This window comes from Salvelinus namaycush, chromosome 16, assembly GCF_016432855.1.
Source record: "Salvelinus namaycush isolate Seneca chromosome 16, SaNama_1.0, whole genome shotgun sequence".
Lineage (NCBI taxonomy): Eukaryota > Metazoa > Chordata > Actinopteri > Salmoniformes > Salmonidae > Salvelinus > Salvelinus namaycush.
In genome coordinates this window covers 17,863,679-17,883,742 of record NC_052322.1, presented here as the reverse complement: position 1 = coordinate 17,883,742, position 20,064 = coordinate 17,863,679, and the positions used below count along the sequence as shown (strand labels likewise).

At 40.0% G+C, this 20,064-nt stretch overlaps 1 protein-coding gene across 10 annotated transcripts in view; it reads right to left on the bottom strand.

Annotated features, from left to right (window-relative positions):
* The window catches only part of LOC120061098 (sushi, von Willebrand factor type A, EGF and pentraxin domain-containing protein 1-like), a 144,277-nt gene that overhangs the window by 55,877 nt on the left and 68,336 nt on the right, over window positions 1-20,064 (bottom strand). The window contains exons 17-20 of one of the 10 annotated variants that reach the window (XR_005478299.1): window positions 17,672-17,718; window positions 16,791-16,832; window positions 14,861-14,906; window positions 12,133-14,116 (exon numbers count right to left, since the gene is read on the bottom strand). The exons of 8 other annotated variants lie outside the window; for them this stretch is intronic. Coding sequence is in view for 1 of the 2 variants with exons in the window: in XM_039010645.1 (XP_038866573.1) it covers window positions 14,095-14,116; window positions 14,861-14,906; window positions 16,791-16,832 (110 nt within the window). In the remaining variant the exon portion in view is untranslated. Of the gene's footprint in view, window positions 1-12,132; window positions 14,117-14,860; window positions 14,907-16,790; window positions 16,833-17,671; window positions 17,719-20,064 lie in introns of those variants that run through there. One more of the 10 variants, XM_039010645.1, reaches the window with a different exon arrangement.

The following is a 20,064-nucleotide window of genomic DNA, read 5'->3' as shown; positions in this document are numbered from 1 at the left end:
ACATGAAGATCTTTACCACTGCAGTGTTGTAAGAAATATACCCCCAGCCTGGTGTATCTTGATGTACACTCAGTCTCCAGAATGCAGCCCAAGCCCTTCCATTTCTGGCTGTTTTTTTCCCCTGAGGACATACACACTAACACATGGGTTATTTCCTGACAACAGACTTTCTTCTTATAGCAAGATCACTAAATCTTAATTTTTCAATAACAGCCTTATGTAAACATTCTGCCTTAATACCTGGCCTCCTGCCACAGAAATATTCATAATGATAGTCAAATGATGGTCCCTACAGCAACTGCTGTAAAATAACATGTAATCAGTCAAGTGTCTTCCAGTTGGAAGAATATCCAATCCTCACAAAACTAAGTCATAAGTTTCTTAAACTGTTGCTCTAGTGTTCAAAATGCCACCACTTATTATTTTTACCATAATTTAAGTATGTGAATTGTTCTATTTACTTTAGAATTGTCCCTATATTTTACACAGCCAGCTGTCTTTCCTTTTCTATGAATTATCTCTATTTTTATACATATTTCTAGAAATAACACCCCTTCACTATCATTACCTTCATTTATGAGACCCTTCATATTCTCAATGTAGTCACAGTTTTTCTAACCGATAACAGCCATTGTTTGATACATACTTAAAACATTCTCAAATCTTTTCTAATCAATTTAAAATAGATATCATTCCCTCCTTAGGAACATATTCACAACCTTATGTTCCTCAAAACAAAAATAAATTGACCAAACGAAAAAAATAGAAAAATAAATTATAATAATTGCACATTTGCAATATTACCACTATTTGTAATGTAATTAAACCTGGGGAAAACGTCCATCCGTTTCATTCTATGCCAATGTTATTGTTGGTCTCTTTCTTCTTCATCCTTGGGTATCATCGCACAACAGACTACCTTTTTATTCAATTATATTATTACATTTTATCATTACAATTACAATGACATTATAAAACAAAAGAAACAAAAAACCTTTAATCTAATATTCTGTAAGTTTTGTCAACCACCTTGTCTCAGGATTAGTTTCCAGAGCTTCCCTAGGCCTATTAACTTTAAACAGTTCTATATCCAAATAACTAAACAGTTCTTTTTAAAATACTTTTCCCAACCCAATATTCAGGATAACAGTCCTTAGTGTTTACTTTAACTCAAATTTGACCTTATCTATTCAATACACATCATCCCTTTAATAATTAACATTTATACTAAACACTTTTATTACCAGTATTATCTATTTTCCCAATAGCCCTTTTGTCTCAGTTTTTCTCTCATGAGTGGCCTGGTAATAAAAGGTCAGTACCCCAATTCCTTTAAGTCATTATTCTCCCTGGCCCATATCATTTCAGCATGTCTATTTTTAGATACAGTTCACAGGTCATCAGACACAGTTGTCCCTCACTATTCAGTCGGTTAGGGTGGGTTTGAGCTCCACACCCACTTGTGGTGATATTCTCTCCCATGCCTTAAAGCATTCTGACGTCACCTTTTATGATAACTCCCTTATTCTACTGGTGATCTCTCAGATGAATTACAGATGATGTATTTATCAACAAAACCCTCACAGAGACCCACACTCCAATAAACCCTTTGGAGTAACTTTCATCACTTTTTATATGCAGAATGAACAAAGCACATTTGTGTATTTACCCAAAGACCATAACCCCAAGGAACTGATAATTTTACCTATGAACCCATGTTATATCAAAATAAAAATAAAAAATAAACCTATTTGAATAACCTATTCAATTTAAGAGTACAACTCTTCATAATTTTCCCAGGGACATAATAGATTTTCAAAGTAATTATACATTTTGAATAGAGTCTGGTGTCTTTTAATCATTTTATAATTAAATCCCACCTGTTCCAACAATTTCTAGTAAAGGTGATCAGGTCTTTCACAGGAAATTCTTAGGATTCAGGGCATTTTGACACCATTAATATGTTTCCACTCCCCTTTCTTTAGGAACAACTTAAATACATTTTTCAAACAACATTTCCATCCTTCTGCATACCCAATTTGAAACTGAATTGGAAAAACCCTTCCAATAAATCTACTAATGCATATTCATTCCCGGTACATGGTGTACTTACTAGTGAACCATAGGCCAAGAACACAAAGGGAATGGACTCACTTATCCAGAACTCCATTTTTTTTTTTTTTTTTTTTTTTAGCCTTATCCAGATATTTTTATTTTTAAAGCAACTGACTTTAACTAACTGCTTTCCACAGTAATGCAGTCTCCAATGACATTTTGACCAGAGAAGATTAAACCCTTTTTTTCTGGAAAAGAAAGTATACATATCGTTAATATTCACAATGTTACCTTTTAATCAGCAAATAGTTTTTATTCCATAAACGTCTTAACAGTTTTCAGAGAATGACGGTATAGAATGTCTAACAATTAAAATTCCATCTGTACTCTACTAGATGTCAAGTTAAACGTGATCTAATACTTCTTCTTGACCACATATAAACTGTAATCTCTGTGAAACACTCATTGTTCGCTCAGAGACTATACACCGCCAAGTAAAAATTCCATTCTCACTAACCTCAAACCGATTAATTGTTTGTTATTTTGACAAGGATACAAACTCTCTTGTATAGCGGCATTTCCTGCTACCGCACTAAATTCTAGTGTCACCTTACACTAATTTTCCCCATACCCGATATACCTATATCCAAAACAGAGAGCTATTTTCTTATTGGTTCTTAGATATTGTCAATAGTTCTGCTAATCACCCGCACGTCTGCGAGGACTAGAGGAACCACATTTGTACTTTATCGTAATGTATTTTCTGATGATAGAATGTTGACATCAGAACGCCTGCAAATCGAGCTTCACATTTTGGTCCCATGCGACTGTGCCTCCCTTATTCTATTTATCCTGTTTACCAGGTAATAGCGTCCTCCATTATCCAGTTTTTTCATATTCAATCCGAATTCGGTAGAACTAATGTGCGCTTCTTTCAGTGACTCCATGGCTTTTTTAATCCCTCTATGCTAGGGAGAAACAATCATTTTTGTTTTCATGCCACTATTTATTTATTTATTTTTCCTAAATACTCCACTTCTGTTATACACCTTTTATTTACTATTTTTTCAAGGTAGAGCTAATCCCCTTTCCCAGATTATAATTCATTTGTCACATCACTTAATTTCTCCTATCAAAGCCTACTCTATATAGTACAGACATTATTTCTGAATACTACAAATGACTTAATGTCTTATTCTAGTACAGTACTTCAAACATCACTGTGTTTTTCCCTTTACAGATATCATTATTTATTCATTTTATTAATTTGCTTATTTTATTACTTTTAACTTTATTTAGTGTATTAAATCCAATTTTAATACATTTTTCCTTATAATTTAGCTAGTTATAATGTCTACACTTTCTTACCTCTTTATTTATCCGCTTGCTACATAGGCTAAAAGACAATCTTACTGTTTAATTCCTGATTCATGGTTTTAGTGAAACAAGCCTCAGTATTTTTTATTTCTTATTTATTTTGACACCTTTTTAGTAATTTTACTATGGTCGCTTACTACTTTATCACGTCAGTGTTTTTATCCTTGATTATAACTTATTTTACTTCGATGTTTCTTAATTTCGTTCCCTCTGCCTAACAGTAGTTAGTGGCATCCTTCCTCAACTCTATACTCTGTCACAGGAAGGCTGCGCGCTCCCTCTTCTGGACGCTCTGCCTAAACACACACAACCTGTACTTTCTTATTTCTAATGTTCTATCTTTACACAGATCCACTCATTCTCTTACAGTATTTTCATACATTCGTTTATTTTTTCATTCGTTCATTCAATCCCTTTGTTTTTACCTAAAAACAACTTACAGTCTTTCTTTATTGACTTACTCCATTTCCTCAACATAAGCCTAGACTGATAGGATTTCTACGATATGACGAGACTACTGTCTAATCGGATCAGCTTATCTTCATATCCTATTCACCCCCCAATACTGTTCTCTATTCCATATTAGAGCAATATCGTGGCGTGACCTACCGATTTTCAACCCCCCGTTTAGCTAGACGGAGCGTTTCTTATTCGCAGGATTTCTTTTGCAGTTGAACGCCGCACAATCGGGCCATCGTTCTTCCTGCGCTCTAAATATTCACCCGTTCAGTCCTCCTTTCGGAGCGGTAGCCATGAATATTTATTTAACTACTTATTTACGTTTTAACCGTATAAGCTGCTTTTACAGTTGAACGCCGCACAATCGGGCCAACGTTCTTCCTGCATCCTAAATATCCACCCGTTCAGTCCTCCTCTCTGGAGCGGTAACCATGAATATCTAGCTAACTACTTATTTATGCAGTTCTCTATTATTTTTAGAGCCGTTATTCATAAGTAACCTGTCCAAGCATTCCTTCTACTAATTTTATTGAAGAGGTATCACAGGATTTTCTACCTACATTATCTGTTTTGACCGTATGGGCTGTCCCACATTATAGCCAGCCATCTCAGCCAGATGCGCAAACAACCGCATCATTTAAGCTACACATTCGAACAGTCTGATCAGAACGAGCGCATGCATGCCCCCTCCTCTAAACACCTAACACAAGCAAAGTTCACAGCGCCTATTCACTCAGTCTCTATACATGCGCATACATTTATATTTAATACAATTCCCCAAATTACACATACATGCAAATTCATTGAATTCAAAAGTTCTTTAGTATTTACTGGTTTCTTTTTAGGAAATTTGAAAGAGAGACTTACGTGGCGCCCCTCTCGCTGAGACAGGATCTCTGAAACAATCCATACAAACATTTCAACTATGTAAGAACAGGCTTACCTTTTTATAGTTGTGGCCATATTGTTTGCAAGATTGTCCAAAGAAACTATCACCAGCCCTGAACGCCATTCCTCAGTCCCTGTCCCTCCTGGCTAAGCTCGCCAAATATGTCGTGGAACATCGTCTCAGAAATATAACACTCGTAAGAGCTTGTGAAATCAAATAGACTTTTTAATACAATTTGTATAGCAAGCCGGAATGTCCCGCGGAACACACAATTTCCCAGAGCCCTAGCTCTTATATTTATACACACATAGTATTATGTCCATCCCTTATGCAAATGAAGTTTCTTTTCTTAAGTCATTCGCCACCATTATCTTTTAGTTCAAGCTTCCTGCTTGTTCACGCCCAATAACGCCCATATCTGCTTTCAGTTAGATTATAATGGTGGCCGGACCCTCTATCTTAGTGTGTCAGCAGATTCTGTGTCTCTTCCTTTCATTAATGTGTCAATGTACTCTTTGTTCTGCCTTTATTGGAATCAGCAGACTCTATCCTATGAGCCTTCTTTTTAGAAGGAGCTGACTATGGGTCCTTTTATCATTAGTGTGTCAGGTCAGCAGACCATGTGTCTCTCCCTTTCATTAATGTGTCAATCTACTCTTTGTTCTGTTCTCCCCTATCCTTAGTGTGTCCAATTGTCTTAGGCGCCTATGTGTCTCCCTGTCTTCCTGTGGTCTGCTCTTAATGTTCAGCTGTCCTATACATCTCATTTACTCCTACACCACCCGGACTATTTACATTGACACCCCCCCCCCTCCATTAGTTTTTCACTGCTGTCTATTATCTATGCATAGTCGCTTTACCCATACCTACATGTACAAACTACCTCGACTAACCTGTACCCCCGCACACTGACTCGGTACCGGTAACCCCTGTATTTATCCTTGTTTTTGTTATTGTGTTACTTTTTATTATTTTTTACTTTCGATTATTTTGTAAATATTTTCTTAACACTTTCTTGAACTGCATTGTTGGTTAAGGGCTTGTAAGTAAGCATTTCACAGTAAGGTCTACTACACCTGTTGTATTCGGCGCATGTGACAAATAACATTTGATTTGATTTATTACGCCGATTCTGTTGCAAAACGTTTCTTAAATGGAAGCCAACGGAACGAAATGGGGAAGGACATACCTGAATTTGTCAAGTAGAGACTCATTTTAGTTTAGAAACTGAACATTTGCAACTGTTTGGACTACTGATTACACCCCTGAAGGAGTGGCACACTGAGCAGGATGGATTGTTATAAAAAATTTAATAAATCACCACTTTTGTATTTAAAGTATCAGAACCACTCCATGTAAATGTGCTATGAAGAACAATTCTAAGTGTGACTCATGTAGAGTAACTGAGGAAACGGCACACCCTTTCATAATTTCCTGCCACTCCTCCCAGCTCTGACACAATATTTGTCAAAGCTGTAGATATGCTTCCAAATACTTGGGCAAGATATCTGAATATTTTATGCATGGTTTCTAAGCAGTAAGATACAGTAAGTATTATTGTGTGTTTGTGGTTAACACTATATCATCACAGCTTCCTCACGAACAGTTCTGCTGTAACCATGTTCTTAAAGTGATTACAGCAAAGACATTCCTTACATGTTTTACCAACTTTATGTACACATATCTGATCTCTTAATATACAGTAATCACATATGATGGAAAACTTTTATATTGAGGTTATTAGTTTGAAGGAGGGGCTACAACCAGAAGTGGTTTGTCATTTCTGGTCAAGATCTGAAAGGTTTGGCTCTCCATTATGTTGAGTGTCTACAGTGAAAAGTGACTCTCACGCTGTGCAACATTGTCTCATTGTATGACAGAGTTCCTGGGAGGGATATAATAACAATCACTATGAGATTAGAAATGGATGATGATTTTATGATCGATTTATAATCTCATGTCACACAACTCAGTATTCTCCCCTTCTAACAAACAAAATTTGTGCTACAATGGAATAACTTATTTATTACAACATACAGACGTTTATTTTTGAGCTCTCAACTCCATTTATGTTAGGCTTCTTTTCTCCCGTCTCCGACCAAAATCAATAGATAAGACTTGTTTTATACAGGGCAATCACAGGAAGAACATACATGATGAAATCCTGACAAATGCAATGAAAGTCACCGGACTCATTAAGCAACATTTGTTTATTGCATGATATCATTCACTTCTTGTTTTACTGTCACACTAGATCGGGTTTAGATTATTTGTTTATTGCATGATATCATTCACTTCTTGTTTTACTGTCACACTAGTTCGGGTTTAGATTATTAATACACACAAGAATAGGCCTACAGTAAATCAGTATTCAGACCTTCACTTTTCCACATTTTGTTACCTTAGTCTTATTCTAAAATGGATTAAATAAATAAAGATACTGCGCAATCCGCACACAATAACCCATAATGACAAAGCGAAAAGGTTTTTAGAAATGTTAGCAAATGTATTAAAAAAATTAAGAAATACCTTATCTAGATGAAAGTAAAAACACAATCTCTTCCCAATTCGTTTTTTTCCCACCTGTATTTTGTCAGGCCAGTGAACATGGTGGTAAACTGTACTATTTGTAAGGACCCTAGGTTACCCTTTGTTATCATACTAACTGTATGTCGTATAACCTTAATTAGTGCTCCCGCTCACCTGATGTACCATGCCAGGTGTGTATAATACTGACGTTAATGGGAGAGGGAAGGGGTTACGGTGTGGTCTTTACTCCCAAATTTCACTTAAATATAACTTCCAAATGAAGAGAGACAATGATACAAAGTAATCTGGGGAAAAAATGCAACTTTATGGACAATGGTGGATGGTTCTTAAAATAACCTTTATGTTAGGGGGCTCTTAAAAGAGCAGTTTCACTCCACGGCATACTGCCATGGGACTTCACCTGCTGGCGATGAGAAGTAGGTGGTCAGCTTCTCCCTCACCTGGAGTACCTATCTGGGGGCGTTGTTGGCACCTGCCCTGGTGACATCAGGTAGGTGACCATTTGGCGTGCCCATCTCCATCCGGAGCGGCTCCTGGAATGACCTCCGCAGGTAGTTATAGAGAACACATGTGGCCTTCACGCAGGCATCGACATTTGAGGGGCTGAGACCAAGCACTCTCCAATACATTCTCCACCGGGCTGCCAGAATCCCAAAGGCGCATTCAACAACTAACCTTGCCCTGGACAATCGCTGGTTAAAGATCCTTACAGGCTTTGGCAATGGCAGCTGGCGTCCAGCGTATGGCCTCATGAAGTTGGGTCTTAAAGGGAAGGCCTCGTCGCCGACGAAGACGTGGGGAACAGGTCCCAGGTCTTCAGCCCCAGGGAGTGATGCAGGTGGTGGAATCTCCAGGGCGCCATCCTGAAGTGCCTGGCCAAAGGCAGAGTCCCGGAGGGTCCCGCCATCACTTCCCTTGCTGTAAGCACCAACATCGACAACACGGAAACAGTAGATGGCATCTACTACAGCCAAGAGTACAACTGAATATGTACCATTGTAGTTGTAGAATTGCGAACCTGAGCACGGTGGAGCCTGGATTACTACATGTTTCCCGTCAATGGAGCCAAGACAGTTGGGGAAATTCCACCTCTCCAGGAACTCGGCAGCGATGGCCATCCAGTCTTCCTCCTTGGGGACAGGCATGTATTCACCAATCAGACAGTCCCAAATGGCTTGTGCCACAGAGGGGACAATGCCTGCCACCGTGGACCGTCCAACTCGGAAACTGAATCCAATTTTCCTGTAGGAGTCCCCTGTCGCCAAGAATCTAAAATATAATTCAAAATAATGATCAATATTGTGTGTAACTTGAATTCCACCCACATATTATATCTACTCATATAGCTACCTCATTACATTGTAATACTCATCAACCATCATTAACAATGCCTTGAAACAGTACAATTCAGTCTATGACTATATCAATAAATTGTAGCCCAGGCCAACTCTACTCTTAGAAAGAATGGTACTATCTAGCTAAAGGGCTCTCTAGTTAATAGTCCCTATTTGATATCAGATGTACTTTTACAGAATGTTCATTAGGACTATAACTTTTCCCAAAGTTGGTTTATAATCCTTTTTTAATTATGTAATGTTACCAAATGAAAAGAAAGTTGAGGTGCCTTCTGCCCTGATGAAGGTAGGCTAGTCTTCTCCAGGACCCATTGTTGTTCAAGACAGTTACAGTCATTCATTACATTCTTATTGGACTCACATACACTCTTAGAGAAAAAGGTTCCAAAAGTGTCCTTCTGCTTTCCCCATAGGATAACCATTTTTGGTTCCAGGTATAACCCTTTGGGGAAAATGTTATACATGGAACCCAATAGGGTTCTACTTGGAACCAAAAGGGGTACTACCTGGAACCAAAAAGGGATCCCCTATGGGGACAGCCGGAGAACCCTTTTAAGTAGCTAGGTTGCACATAAAAACAATGAATCAATCAATTATGGTATCAAAGGCTTTCAAAATGTCCTAGAACGTAGCTTACCGGAGACAAATCGCCAGGCGTTCAACTGGGCTGATGGACTCCTGGTAGTTGATATCCATCCGGGCGATCCTGGCTCCAACCATCTGGAGCAGGTGATCGAACTGGCTTTGGTCCAGACGAAAGTAACTTCGGAATTCCTCTCCAAACATTCGAAGCTCTTGAATGAGACGGTGGAACTCCTCTGCCTGCTTTCGGGAGTTTAGCCATCTCTGGAACCACACAGACCTGCGCTTTCGGCGGGGCTGGTCCCGGCCCAACAGCGTGATCAAGACCACCTTCCTCAACGTTGGTCTCATTGTTGAAAGAGCCTACTCTGCTATCTTGACTATTATTGCATTTCGCTCCAAAACTGCATTTGATGGAAATTATATTATAGACTCTCACAATTAATTTGTGGATGTCATCGAATAAATAATATACACTGCTCAAAAAAATAAAGGGAACACTAAAATAACACATCCTAGATCTGAATGAATGAAATATTCTTATTAAATACTTTTTTCTTTACATAGTTGAATGTGCTGACAACAAAATCACACAAATTATCAATGGAAATCAAATGTATCAACCCATGGAGGTCTGGATTTGGAGTCACACTCAAAATTAAAGTGGAAAACCACACTACAGGCTGATCCAACTTTGATGTAATGTCCTTAAAACAAGTCAAAATGAGGCTCAGTAGTGTGTGTGGCCTCCGCGGATGGTCTCCTGAGGGATCTCCTCCCAGACCTGGACTAAAGCATCCGCCAACTCCTGAACAGTCTGTGGTGCAACGTGGCGTTGGTGGATGGAGCGAGACATGATGTCCCAGATGTGCTCAATTGGATTCAGGTCTGGGGAACGGGCGGGCCAGTCCATAGCATCAATGCCTTCCTCTTGCAGGAACTGCTGACACACTCCAGCCACATGAGGTCTAGCATTGTCTTGCATTAGGAGGAACCCAGGGCCAACCGCACCAGCATATGGTCTCACAAGGGGTCTGAGGATCTCATCTCGGTACCTAATGGCAGTCAGCCTACCTCTGGCGAGCACATGGAGGGCTGTGCGGCCCCCCAAAGAAATGCCACCCCACACCATGACTGACCCACCGCCAAACCGGTCATGCTGGAGGATGTTGCAGGCAGCAGAACGTTCTCCACGGCGTCTCCAGACTCTGTCACATGTGCTCAATGTGAACCTGCTTTCATCTGTGAAGAGCACATGGCGCCAGTGGCGAATTTGCCAGTCTTGGTGTTCTCTGGCAAATGCCAAACGTCCTGTACGGTGTTGGGCTGTAAGCACAACCCCCACCTGTGGACGTCGGGCCCTCATACCACCCTCATGGAGTCTGTTTCTGACCGTTTGAGCAGACACATGCACATTTGTGGCCTGCTGGAGGTCATTTTGCAGGGCTCTGGCAGTGCTCCTCCTGCTCCTCCTTGCACAAAGGCGGAGGTAGCAGTCCTGCTGCTGGGTTGTTGCCCTCCTACGGCCTCCTCCACGTCTCCTGATGTGCTGGCCTGTATCCTGGTAGCGCCTCCATGCTCTGGACACTACGCTGACAGACACAGCAAACCTTCTTGCCACAGCTCGCATTGATGTGCCATCCTGGATGAGCTGCACTACCTGAGCCACTTGTGTGGGTTGTAGACTCCGTCTCATCCTACCACTAGAGTGAAATCACCGCGAGCATTCAAAAGTGACCAAAACATCAGCCAGGAAGCATTGGAACTGAGAAGTGGTCTGTGGTCACCACCTGCAGAACCACTCCTTTATTGGGGTTGTCTTGCTAATTGCCTATAATTTCCACCTGTTGTCTATTCCATTTGCACAACAGCATGTGAAATTTATTGTCAATCAGTGTTGCTTCCTAAGTGGACAGTTTGATTTAACAGAAGTGTGATTGACTTGGAATTACATTGTGTTGTTTAAGTGTTCCCTTTATTTTTTTGAGCAGTGTACTTGGCAAAAAAATGAATAAAAAAATGTAAAGAAATTCTCCAGTCAAACAAATGTTTTTATTATGTAATCCCACATTTTTTTTTACTGGATATGTGTGCAACAAAAATTCAACATTCACATTTTGCTACTTTCTGTCAAGTCCATGCATACAATTTGACCACACAGAACGCTCTGCAACTGCCTCTGCAACGCAATGCTGCAAGGCAAACGCAGCGTTCCATTGGAAATGAATGTACTTCTGGTGTTTCGAAACGCAAAACACAATCGGTGTGTTCGAAGCGTAATGACGTCCTTAGCGAACGTTATCGCTACGTGCTTGTTCGTGAAACACGTACAGTTGGCTCCTAAATAATGATGCATCTGGAACAATCGTCTTAATGTTTAAAGGGATACGTCAGGATTTTGGCAATGTAGCCCTTCACCTTCTTCCCCAGGGTCATATGAACTCGTGGATACCATTTGTGTGTGTCTGCGTGCAGTTTGGAGGTAGTTGCTAGCGTTAGCGCAATGACTGGAAGTCTATGGTAACTGCTAGTAGATACCATGAACTTCGTCATTGCGAAAATGCTGGTTAGCATTGGCTCGCGAAACTACCTCAAAAGTCCTTAATACTAGATACAGATTTGTTTTTCTCATGAGTTCATTAGACTCTAAATAAAGGGCAGACCATTGCCAAAATCCTTACGTATTCCTTTAAATTACATCAGAGGCCCAGAGCAGTTTCAGCAAGATAGCAGACCCATCTGAGATGTGTAAATATTAGGCAAAGAACCAAGGACTGCCATGACCCAGACACAGTATACTGTAACAGTAACTATGGATACTAGTTCAGTATCAAAAGTAATCAATGGACAAACAAATGACACCAGTTCATGTATAAATTTGCGTTGTTTACTTGATTGGTACATTAAATCAAACATGTGAAGAAGAAAAAACGTTCATAATTGGCTGACCACAACATACATTAAGTGGTTCCACACTGATAATAAAACTGGTTATAGACACAGACGTAGAGTAAGTAGAGCATTTAGAGTCAGTGGTGAGATCTACATTATACTTAAACACACATTAATACTTCATTTTATTCATTAAAATTGCTCCTGTTCGATAGTTGTCTTAGATATAATGAAAGACGACCTTTTGGAACACGTATTTTCATTCCATCTGGAAAACATGCTGTTTTACATTTAACACTGCTGTTTATTTAGTAGGGTACATTGATCAGAATAAGATCAAACCTACTTTTATATTCACCTAACATTGTGCTCTACTAAATAACAACATGGGTTCATATGAAGCAACCACTTGATTAGATCCCACGAAATACATTAGAAATTAAATAGCATTTTCATCAACAACAAAAAAAGAAGCTGTAAAGACCACCACTATGAGACGACCAAGCAATGGAATAAAGAGGGGAGTGGAAAATGTCAGTCAAGATATCAAATAAATACAGGGTATAACTGCAGAATGTTTTGTCTTTTCCATTGATAAGGCAAAGTAAAGAATCTAAAACTAACATTCAAAATTCACTGTGCTGATTCATCTACTTTGTATAGTGAGTTTTTCTACTTTATATTTACTCTGCACTGTTGAGGAAGTAAGCATTCTACTACTGTTACACGCGCTATTCTGTGCATGTGACAAAAACTGATTCATTTTAGCCTCATATTAGTGAGAGCTGCAGGCTTCCTCCTAGAACACCATGGCCCGGTGGTCTTATTGCAAGAGATTTGCATTTACTGAAAGGCAGCAATTCAGCTGTCAGGTACGGTGGATGTTAAATTAGAAGTGGTTGAATAGCAGATCTCCAATACATTTGCTCAATATACTTCAGCCAGTTGCCATAATGAATCTCACACATTCAATGTGACACATTCAAGAACAGTTTACAGGGGAAAAAGTCTCAAACATGATTCATCTCTGGAAATAGACATTGGAACATTACAGGCATTTATTTCCCTTTTTATTAAAACAAAATGTCTTTACTTTTTAAAAATGCATCTTTCCTTGGCTTATCTACAGTAGAACAATACAAATAGGCTATAAGTTCAAATAAAGATTCCAAAGCTGGATCATGAGCCAGAGTCCTTGATCCCTCAAAAAGCTAAACACTCAAAATTATACTTTAGTGTTTCAAGCATGGTCTCCTTGTAAAACCAAGCTTTTCAAATTCAATGACTAGAGCTAAACTTGGTGAAAGCAAATGAACCACCTTTGCTCTTGAGCTCCAGGATATGAGTGTTTCAACACACCTGCAACCTGCTCTAGCAAACCAATATGTTGACCTTCAGTGGCATGACTTATATTAAGAAGTTGCGTCAAACACACTCCTCTATGTATTTATTTGGTCAGTGAAAATAAAACTTAAATTAGGATCTATACTCCAGCAGGTTAGATCAAATGTTTGATATGAGGCGACAGTACAGAATGCCACATTTATTTGAGGGTATTTTCATTCAAATCTGTTTTACTGTTTAGAAATGACAGCACTTGATGCATCTATACTGTGAGTCTTGCTGGGCATCTTAATGGATATGATTGCCTTCATTTCAGAACGGGCAAAACTGTTATTTGTGAAGTACACTGGAAACATGAATAGTTATTGAATAAATCAGGTTTGGCCACTCATTAAGCACAAGCTTCCAAATGGGAATGAACCAATTCATTCTTCATCATGAGGTTTCTAAACGTCACGTAATAGAACTTCCTTCGAAAGGATATGAACCCGGTGTTTGGGAGGGGCTACTACATTCATAAGCAGGAGGGTAGTACATTGAATCACAGCAGCCTGTTCACTGTGACTCCCTTATCAATGAAGCAAGAGGAAACTAGGGCAAATAAGTCCTGGCACTGAAAAATAAAATACCAAAAATTCAGTTAGAAAACTCCAGAAAATACATTTCACATTTATTTCTACACCTGCCCTGCTAAAAGAGTGAACATAAACGGGATACATTTGTCTTCAGAGTTATTAGTGGGTACATTTCCTAGGTAGCCAAATCGATAGCTGTAACCCAAAAGTTGAGCAATGTATTTCATGACTGCATTTCTGGATGACCAGGAGGCCAAACCTAGCCTGGAACCCAGACCTGTTATGTGTAACAATCTACTCCTTGACATGTGTCATGGCAAACTGTTTGTTATATGACAGAGTGGTAAGGAGTGGAATGTTAGCACAAAACAAGTCTGGATCCCAGGCTAGGCCAAACCCATTGCCCCAACAATCTGTAACCCTTGCCCGACACGTGAGTGACAACCCGTCTGGACATCATCAACGACAGACACACCAACCAGTTCAATGTTTAAGAACACTAGAAGATTTTTGGGAATAAATGGCTATTGCATTTACTTTGCAGTACTCCACTACTGTGGCTGGTGTGTGTATAATGATATTAAACACCAGAAAGCTTCGCAAATATAAAGCATGCAGCATTTAGCTGAAACGGCATTGGTGGCTATGACAGCAGTAAGAACTCAAAAGAACACATGAAACTGAGCAACAGTTGTTTTAGTGAGCGCAAAGAAAAGAGGGAGGAGCCATGACAGGAAACAAGCCTTGATTGGATGTTAGTTAATGAAACGAGAATGACTTACCATGCTGTATATTTGTAGATTATAAATACTATAATACAAACAACGCCTAGAAAGAAAAAAGGAGAAGTTTAAATCCTTGAGGTATTATTTTGTTTAACATATTAGGAAGTTAATTTTTACTTGGCAAAGAGTTTAACACCACAACATTCCTTCTCCTTATTGTGAACAACATTAATTTAAAAAAAGGGATGTCAACAGAAAGTGGTATTGTTATAGGTTTGTGTGCCAGTAACAATAGAAAAGTATTACAAATAACTTCATGTCTGTCCTGCAAGGTAAGGCTTGAACAGAATACAACCATGGTAATAAAAATAAACTCAGCAAAAAAAGAAACGTCCATTTTTCAGGACCCTGTCTTTCAAAGATAATTCGTAAAAATCCAAATAACTTCAACTCTTCATTGTAAAGGGTTTAAACACTGTTTCCCAATGCTTGTTCAATGAACCATAAACAATTAATGAACATGCACCTGTGGAACGGTCGTTAAGACACTAACAGCTTACAGATGGTAGGCAATTATAGGTCTCAGTTATGAAAACTTAGGACACTAAAGATGCCTTTCTACTGACTGAAAAACACCAAAGGAAAGATGCCCAGGGTCCCTGTTCATCTGCGTGAACATGCCTTAGGCATGCTGCAAGGAGGCATGAGGACTGCAGATGTGGCCAGGGCAATAAATTGCAATGTCCGTACTGTGAGACGCCTAAGACGGCGCTACAGGGAGACAGGACGAACAGCTGATCGCCCTCGCAGTGGCAGACCACGTGTAACAACACCTGCACGGGATCGGTACATCCGAACATCAAACCTGCGGGACAGGTACAGGATGGCAACAACAACTACCCGAGTTACACCAGGAACGCACAATCCCTCCATCAGTGCTCAGACTGTCCGCAATAGGCTGAGAGAGGCTGGACTGAGGGCTTGTAGGCCTGTTGTCTGGTGAGGACCTGCCTTACATCACCGGCAACAATGTCACCTATGGGCACAAACCCACCGTCGTTGGAGCAGACAGGACTGGCAAAAAGTGATCTTCACTGACGAGTCGCGGATTTGTCTCACCAGGGGTGATGGTCGGATTCGCGTTTATCATAGAAGGAATGAGCGTTACACCGAGGCCTGTACTCTGGAGCGGGATCGATTTGGAGGTGGAGGGTCCGTTGTGGTCTGGGGCGGTGTGTCACAGCATCATCGGACTGAGCTTGTTGTCATTGTAGGCAATCAACGCTGTGCGTTACAGGGAAGACATCCTCCTCCCTCATGTGGTACCCTTCCTGTAGGCTCATCCTGACATGACGCTCCAGCATGACAATGCCACCAGCCATACTGCTCGTTCTGTGCGTGATTTCCTGCAAGACAGGAATGTCAGTGTTCTGCCATGGCCAGTGAAGAGCCCGGATCTCAATCCCATTGAGCACGTCTGGGACCTGTTGGATCGGAGGGTGAGGGCTAGGGCCATTCCCCCCCAGAAATGTCAGAGAACTTGCAGGTGCCTTGGTGGAAGAGTGGGGTAACATCTCACAGCAATAACTGGCAAATCTGGTGCAGTCCATGAGGAGGAGATGCATTGTAGTACTTAAAGCAGCTGGTGGCCACACAAGATACTGACCGTTACCTTTGATTTTGACCAGGGACACATTATTCCAGTTCTGTTAGTCACATGTCTGGGGAACTTGTTCAGTTTATGTCTCAGTTGTTGAATCTTGTTATGTTCATACAAATATTTACACATGTTAAGATTGCTGAAAATAAACGCAGTTGACAGTGAGAGGACGCTTCTTTTTTTGCTGAGTATGTTACAAAATAAATTATTGGTACAGCAACATTGTTGCATGACTAGATGTGAAAATGTTCAACATAAAACCAAACAAATACTGCTTATCCTGTTCGTCTTTATAAGATGGAATATAGTAAAATTCTTGCAACTTACCAAGTCCACCTAGAACACCCCCTACTATTTTCCATGTGTGGTCTGTAAGAGAAACAAACGAGGGAAGGAATATGCCATCATGAATTTGCAGTAAATATTAAATCATCACTTAATAGCCTAATAATGCTTGAACCATCAAATATATCATATACAACACCAATAGATAGCAACTGGGAGACAGCTTACTGTTGTAACAACATATACACGGAGTGTACAAAACATTGATATTGAGTTGCCCCCCCACCCCATTTGCCCTCAGAACAGCCTCAATTCATCAGGGCATTGACTCCACACTCGGGGGCCCCCGAGTGACGCAGCGGTCTAAGACACTGCATCTTAGTGCAGTGGTTCGAATCCAGGCTGCATCACATCCGGATGTGATTGGGAGTCCCATAGGGCGGGCACAATTGGCCCAGCGTCGTCCGGGTTAGGCCGTCATTGTAAATAAGAATGTCATTTTTTTCTTTTTTAAAAAGGGATGCTGGCCCATGTTGACACGAATGCTTCCCGCAGTTGTGTCAAGTTCGCTGGATGTCCTTTGGGTGGTGGACCATTCTTGATACACACTAAACTATTGAGCATGTAAAACCCAGCAGCATTGCAGTTCTTGACACAAACCGGTGCGCCTGGCACCTAGTACCATTTCCCATTCCAAGGCACCTACATTTTTTGTCGTGCCCATTCACCCTCTGAATGGCACACATACACAATCCATGTCTCAATCGTCTCAAGGCTTAAAAATCCTTCTTTAACCCGTCTCCTCCCCTTCATCTACACTGATTGAATTGGACTTAACAAGTGATATCAATAAGGGATCATAGCTTTCACCTGGCCAGTCTATGTCATGGAAAGAGCATGTAAAACATCAATAGGCAGCTTACTGTTGACCGCTGGTGGATCAGTGGGACCAGGACCACAGGTGCACCATCTGTTGATAAAAGAGGTGATATTAGGGTTCACACACACACACACACACTTAACACCAACAATTACAGCTTACTGGTGTTGGATAAATAAAATAAATCAAAAGAATGCAGTGAAAGAATTAGGTGGTGTTAGAGGCATGGCATGCCAGTGAACAAACTACTTTATTTCTGTGTTCGAGGTAGTCTATGTGAAACATAACTCAAGGTAGGGTTCAGCCCTATGCGAGTGCAGAATGATGTTCACTTCAAACGTTTTTGATATGGGTTGTATTTCCCCATGACTACTTGATAGGTACATTGTTACATACTGTATATTCAGATCACAATCAAGGAGAAAAGCCACCATAAACTACCACTTGTTGCCGGCCAGGTTCAAGTTGAATCTATAATTCAAGAGTCAATTAAAGTTTAGACAAGCATATCTCTTTGGACACAAATAACTAGGGGAATTTAGCGAGCATAATAGGCTGTGTGTACTTCACAGTACCAATGACAATTCTCCACCTCAGCCAGACTGACATGCAACTTTGTGTGGAGGTCATTTGAAAGCCTCACCAGAAACACACCACTGGCTTATTCTATTACCATAAAGGATCAAAGGTTAGGCTAATAAAGTCAGTTGAGGTGTTAGTAGGGCTGTGACGGTCATGTAATTGACGATAATTGGCCAGCCAAATGACTGCAGGTCACTGTAATAACCATTCAAAATGTTTTTGGGAAGCACATTTTAGCCTGTTGTAGTCGGAAGGGCTACAAAGGAATGCAATACAATTAAGCCAGTACGTATTCTTGTCTAGTCTGTCACAACACTTTACGGTTGTGATCCCTCAAATGCTTTAGTCAGCCAGTGTGGTCTGAGGAGTAGAATGGTCTTGGACAAGATGGCTAATCAATCATTAATAAAGTGTAAATCAGCAGACCTCAATGGAAGGTAAGCAGCTCACTAGACCAAGGGATTGTTTGAATAGATCAAATGTTGAACTTGAACACCAGTTTGTTTTAAATAGTAACCAACTTTGCTACTAAAAGCATTAGGGCTGTTCCGAAAAAAATGGGGGAAAATTGTCTGTTTTTTCAACCAATTGATTTTAAAACATGTATTTTTCCATATATAACCACACCTTGTGTGTTAATAAAATCAACTATATATGCATTGAGATTTTCTGATGCTTTAAACTAGAGGTCGACCGATTAATTGGAATGGCCGATTAATTAGGACCGATTTCAAGTTTTTATAAATCGGTAATCGTCACTTTTGGACACCGATTATGGCCGATTACATTGCACTCCACGAGGAGACTGCATGGCAGGCTGACTACCTGTTATGCGAGTGCAGCAAGGAGCCAAGGTAAGGTGTTAGCTAGCATTAAACTTATATTATAAAAAACAATCAATCTTAACATAATCACTAGTTAACTACACATGGTTGATGATATTACTAGTTTATCTAGCTTGTCCTGCGTTGAGTATAATCGATGCGGTGCCTGTTCATTTATCATTGAATCACAGCCTACTTCGCCAAACGGGTGATTTAACAAGCGCATTCGCGAAAAAAAGCACTGTCGTTGCACCAATATGTACCTAACCATAAACATCAACGCCTTTCTTAAAATCAATACACAAGTATATATATTTAAACCTGCATATTTAGTTAATATTGCCTGCTAACATGAATTTCTTTTAACTAGGGAAATTGTGTCACTTCTCTTGCGTTCTGTGCAAGCAGAGTCATGGTATATGCAGCAGTTTGGGCCGCCTGGCTCGTTGTGAACTGTGTGAAGACCATTTCTTCCTAACAAAGACTAATTCATTTGCCAGAATTTTACATAATTATGACATAACATTGAAGGTTGTGCAATGTAACAGCAATATTTAGACTTAAGGATGCCACCCGTTCACTGAAAGAATAAACGTTTTGTTTTCGAAATAATAGTTTCCGGATTTGACCATATTAATGACCTAAGGCTCGTATTTGTGTGTTATTATATTACAATTATGTCTATGATTTGATATTTGATAGAGCAGTCTGACTGAGCGGTGGTAGGCAGCAGCAGGCTCGTAAGCATTCATTCAAACAGCACTTTCCTGCATTTGCCAGCAGCTCTTCACTGTGCTTCAAGCATTGCGCTGTTTATGACTTCAAGCCTATCAACTCCCGAGATTAGGCTTGCAATACTATAGTGCCTATAAGAACTTCCAAAAGTCAAAGGTATATGAAATACAAATGGTATAGGGAGAAATAGTCCTATAATAACTACAACCTAAAACTTCATACCTGGGAATATTGAAGACTCAGGTTAAAAAGGAATCACCGGCTTTCATATGTTCTCATGTTCTGAGCAAGGAAC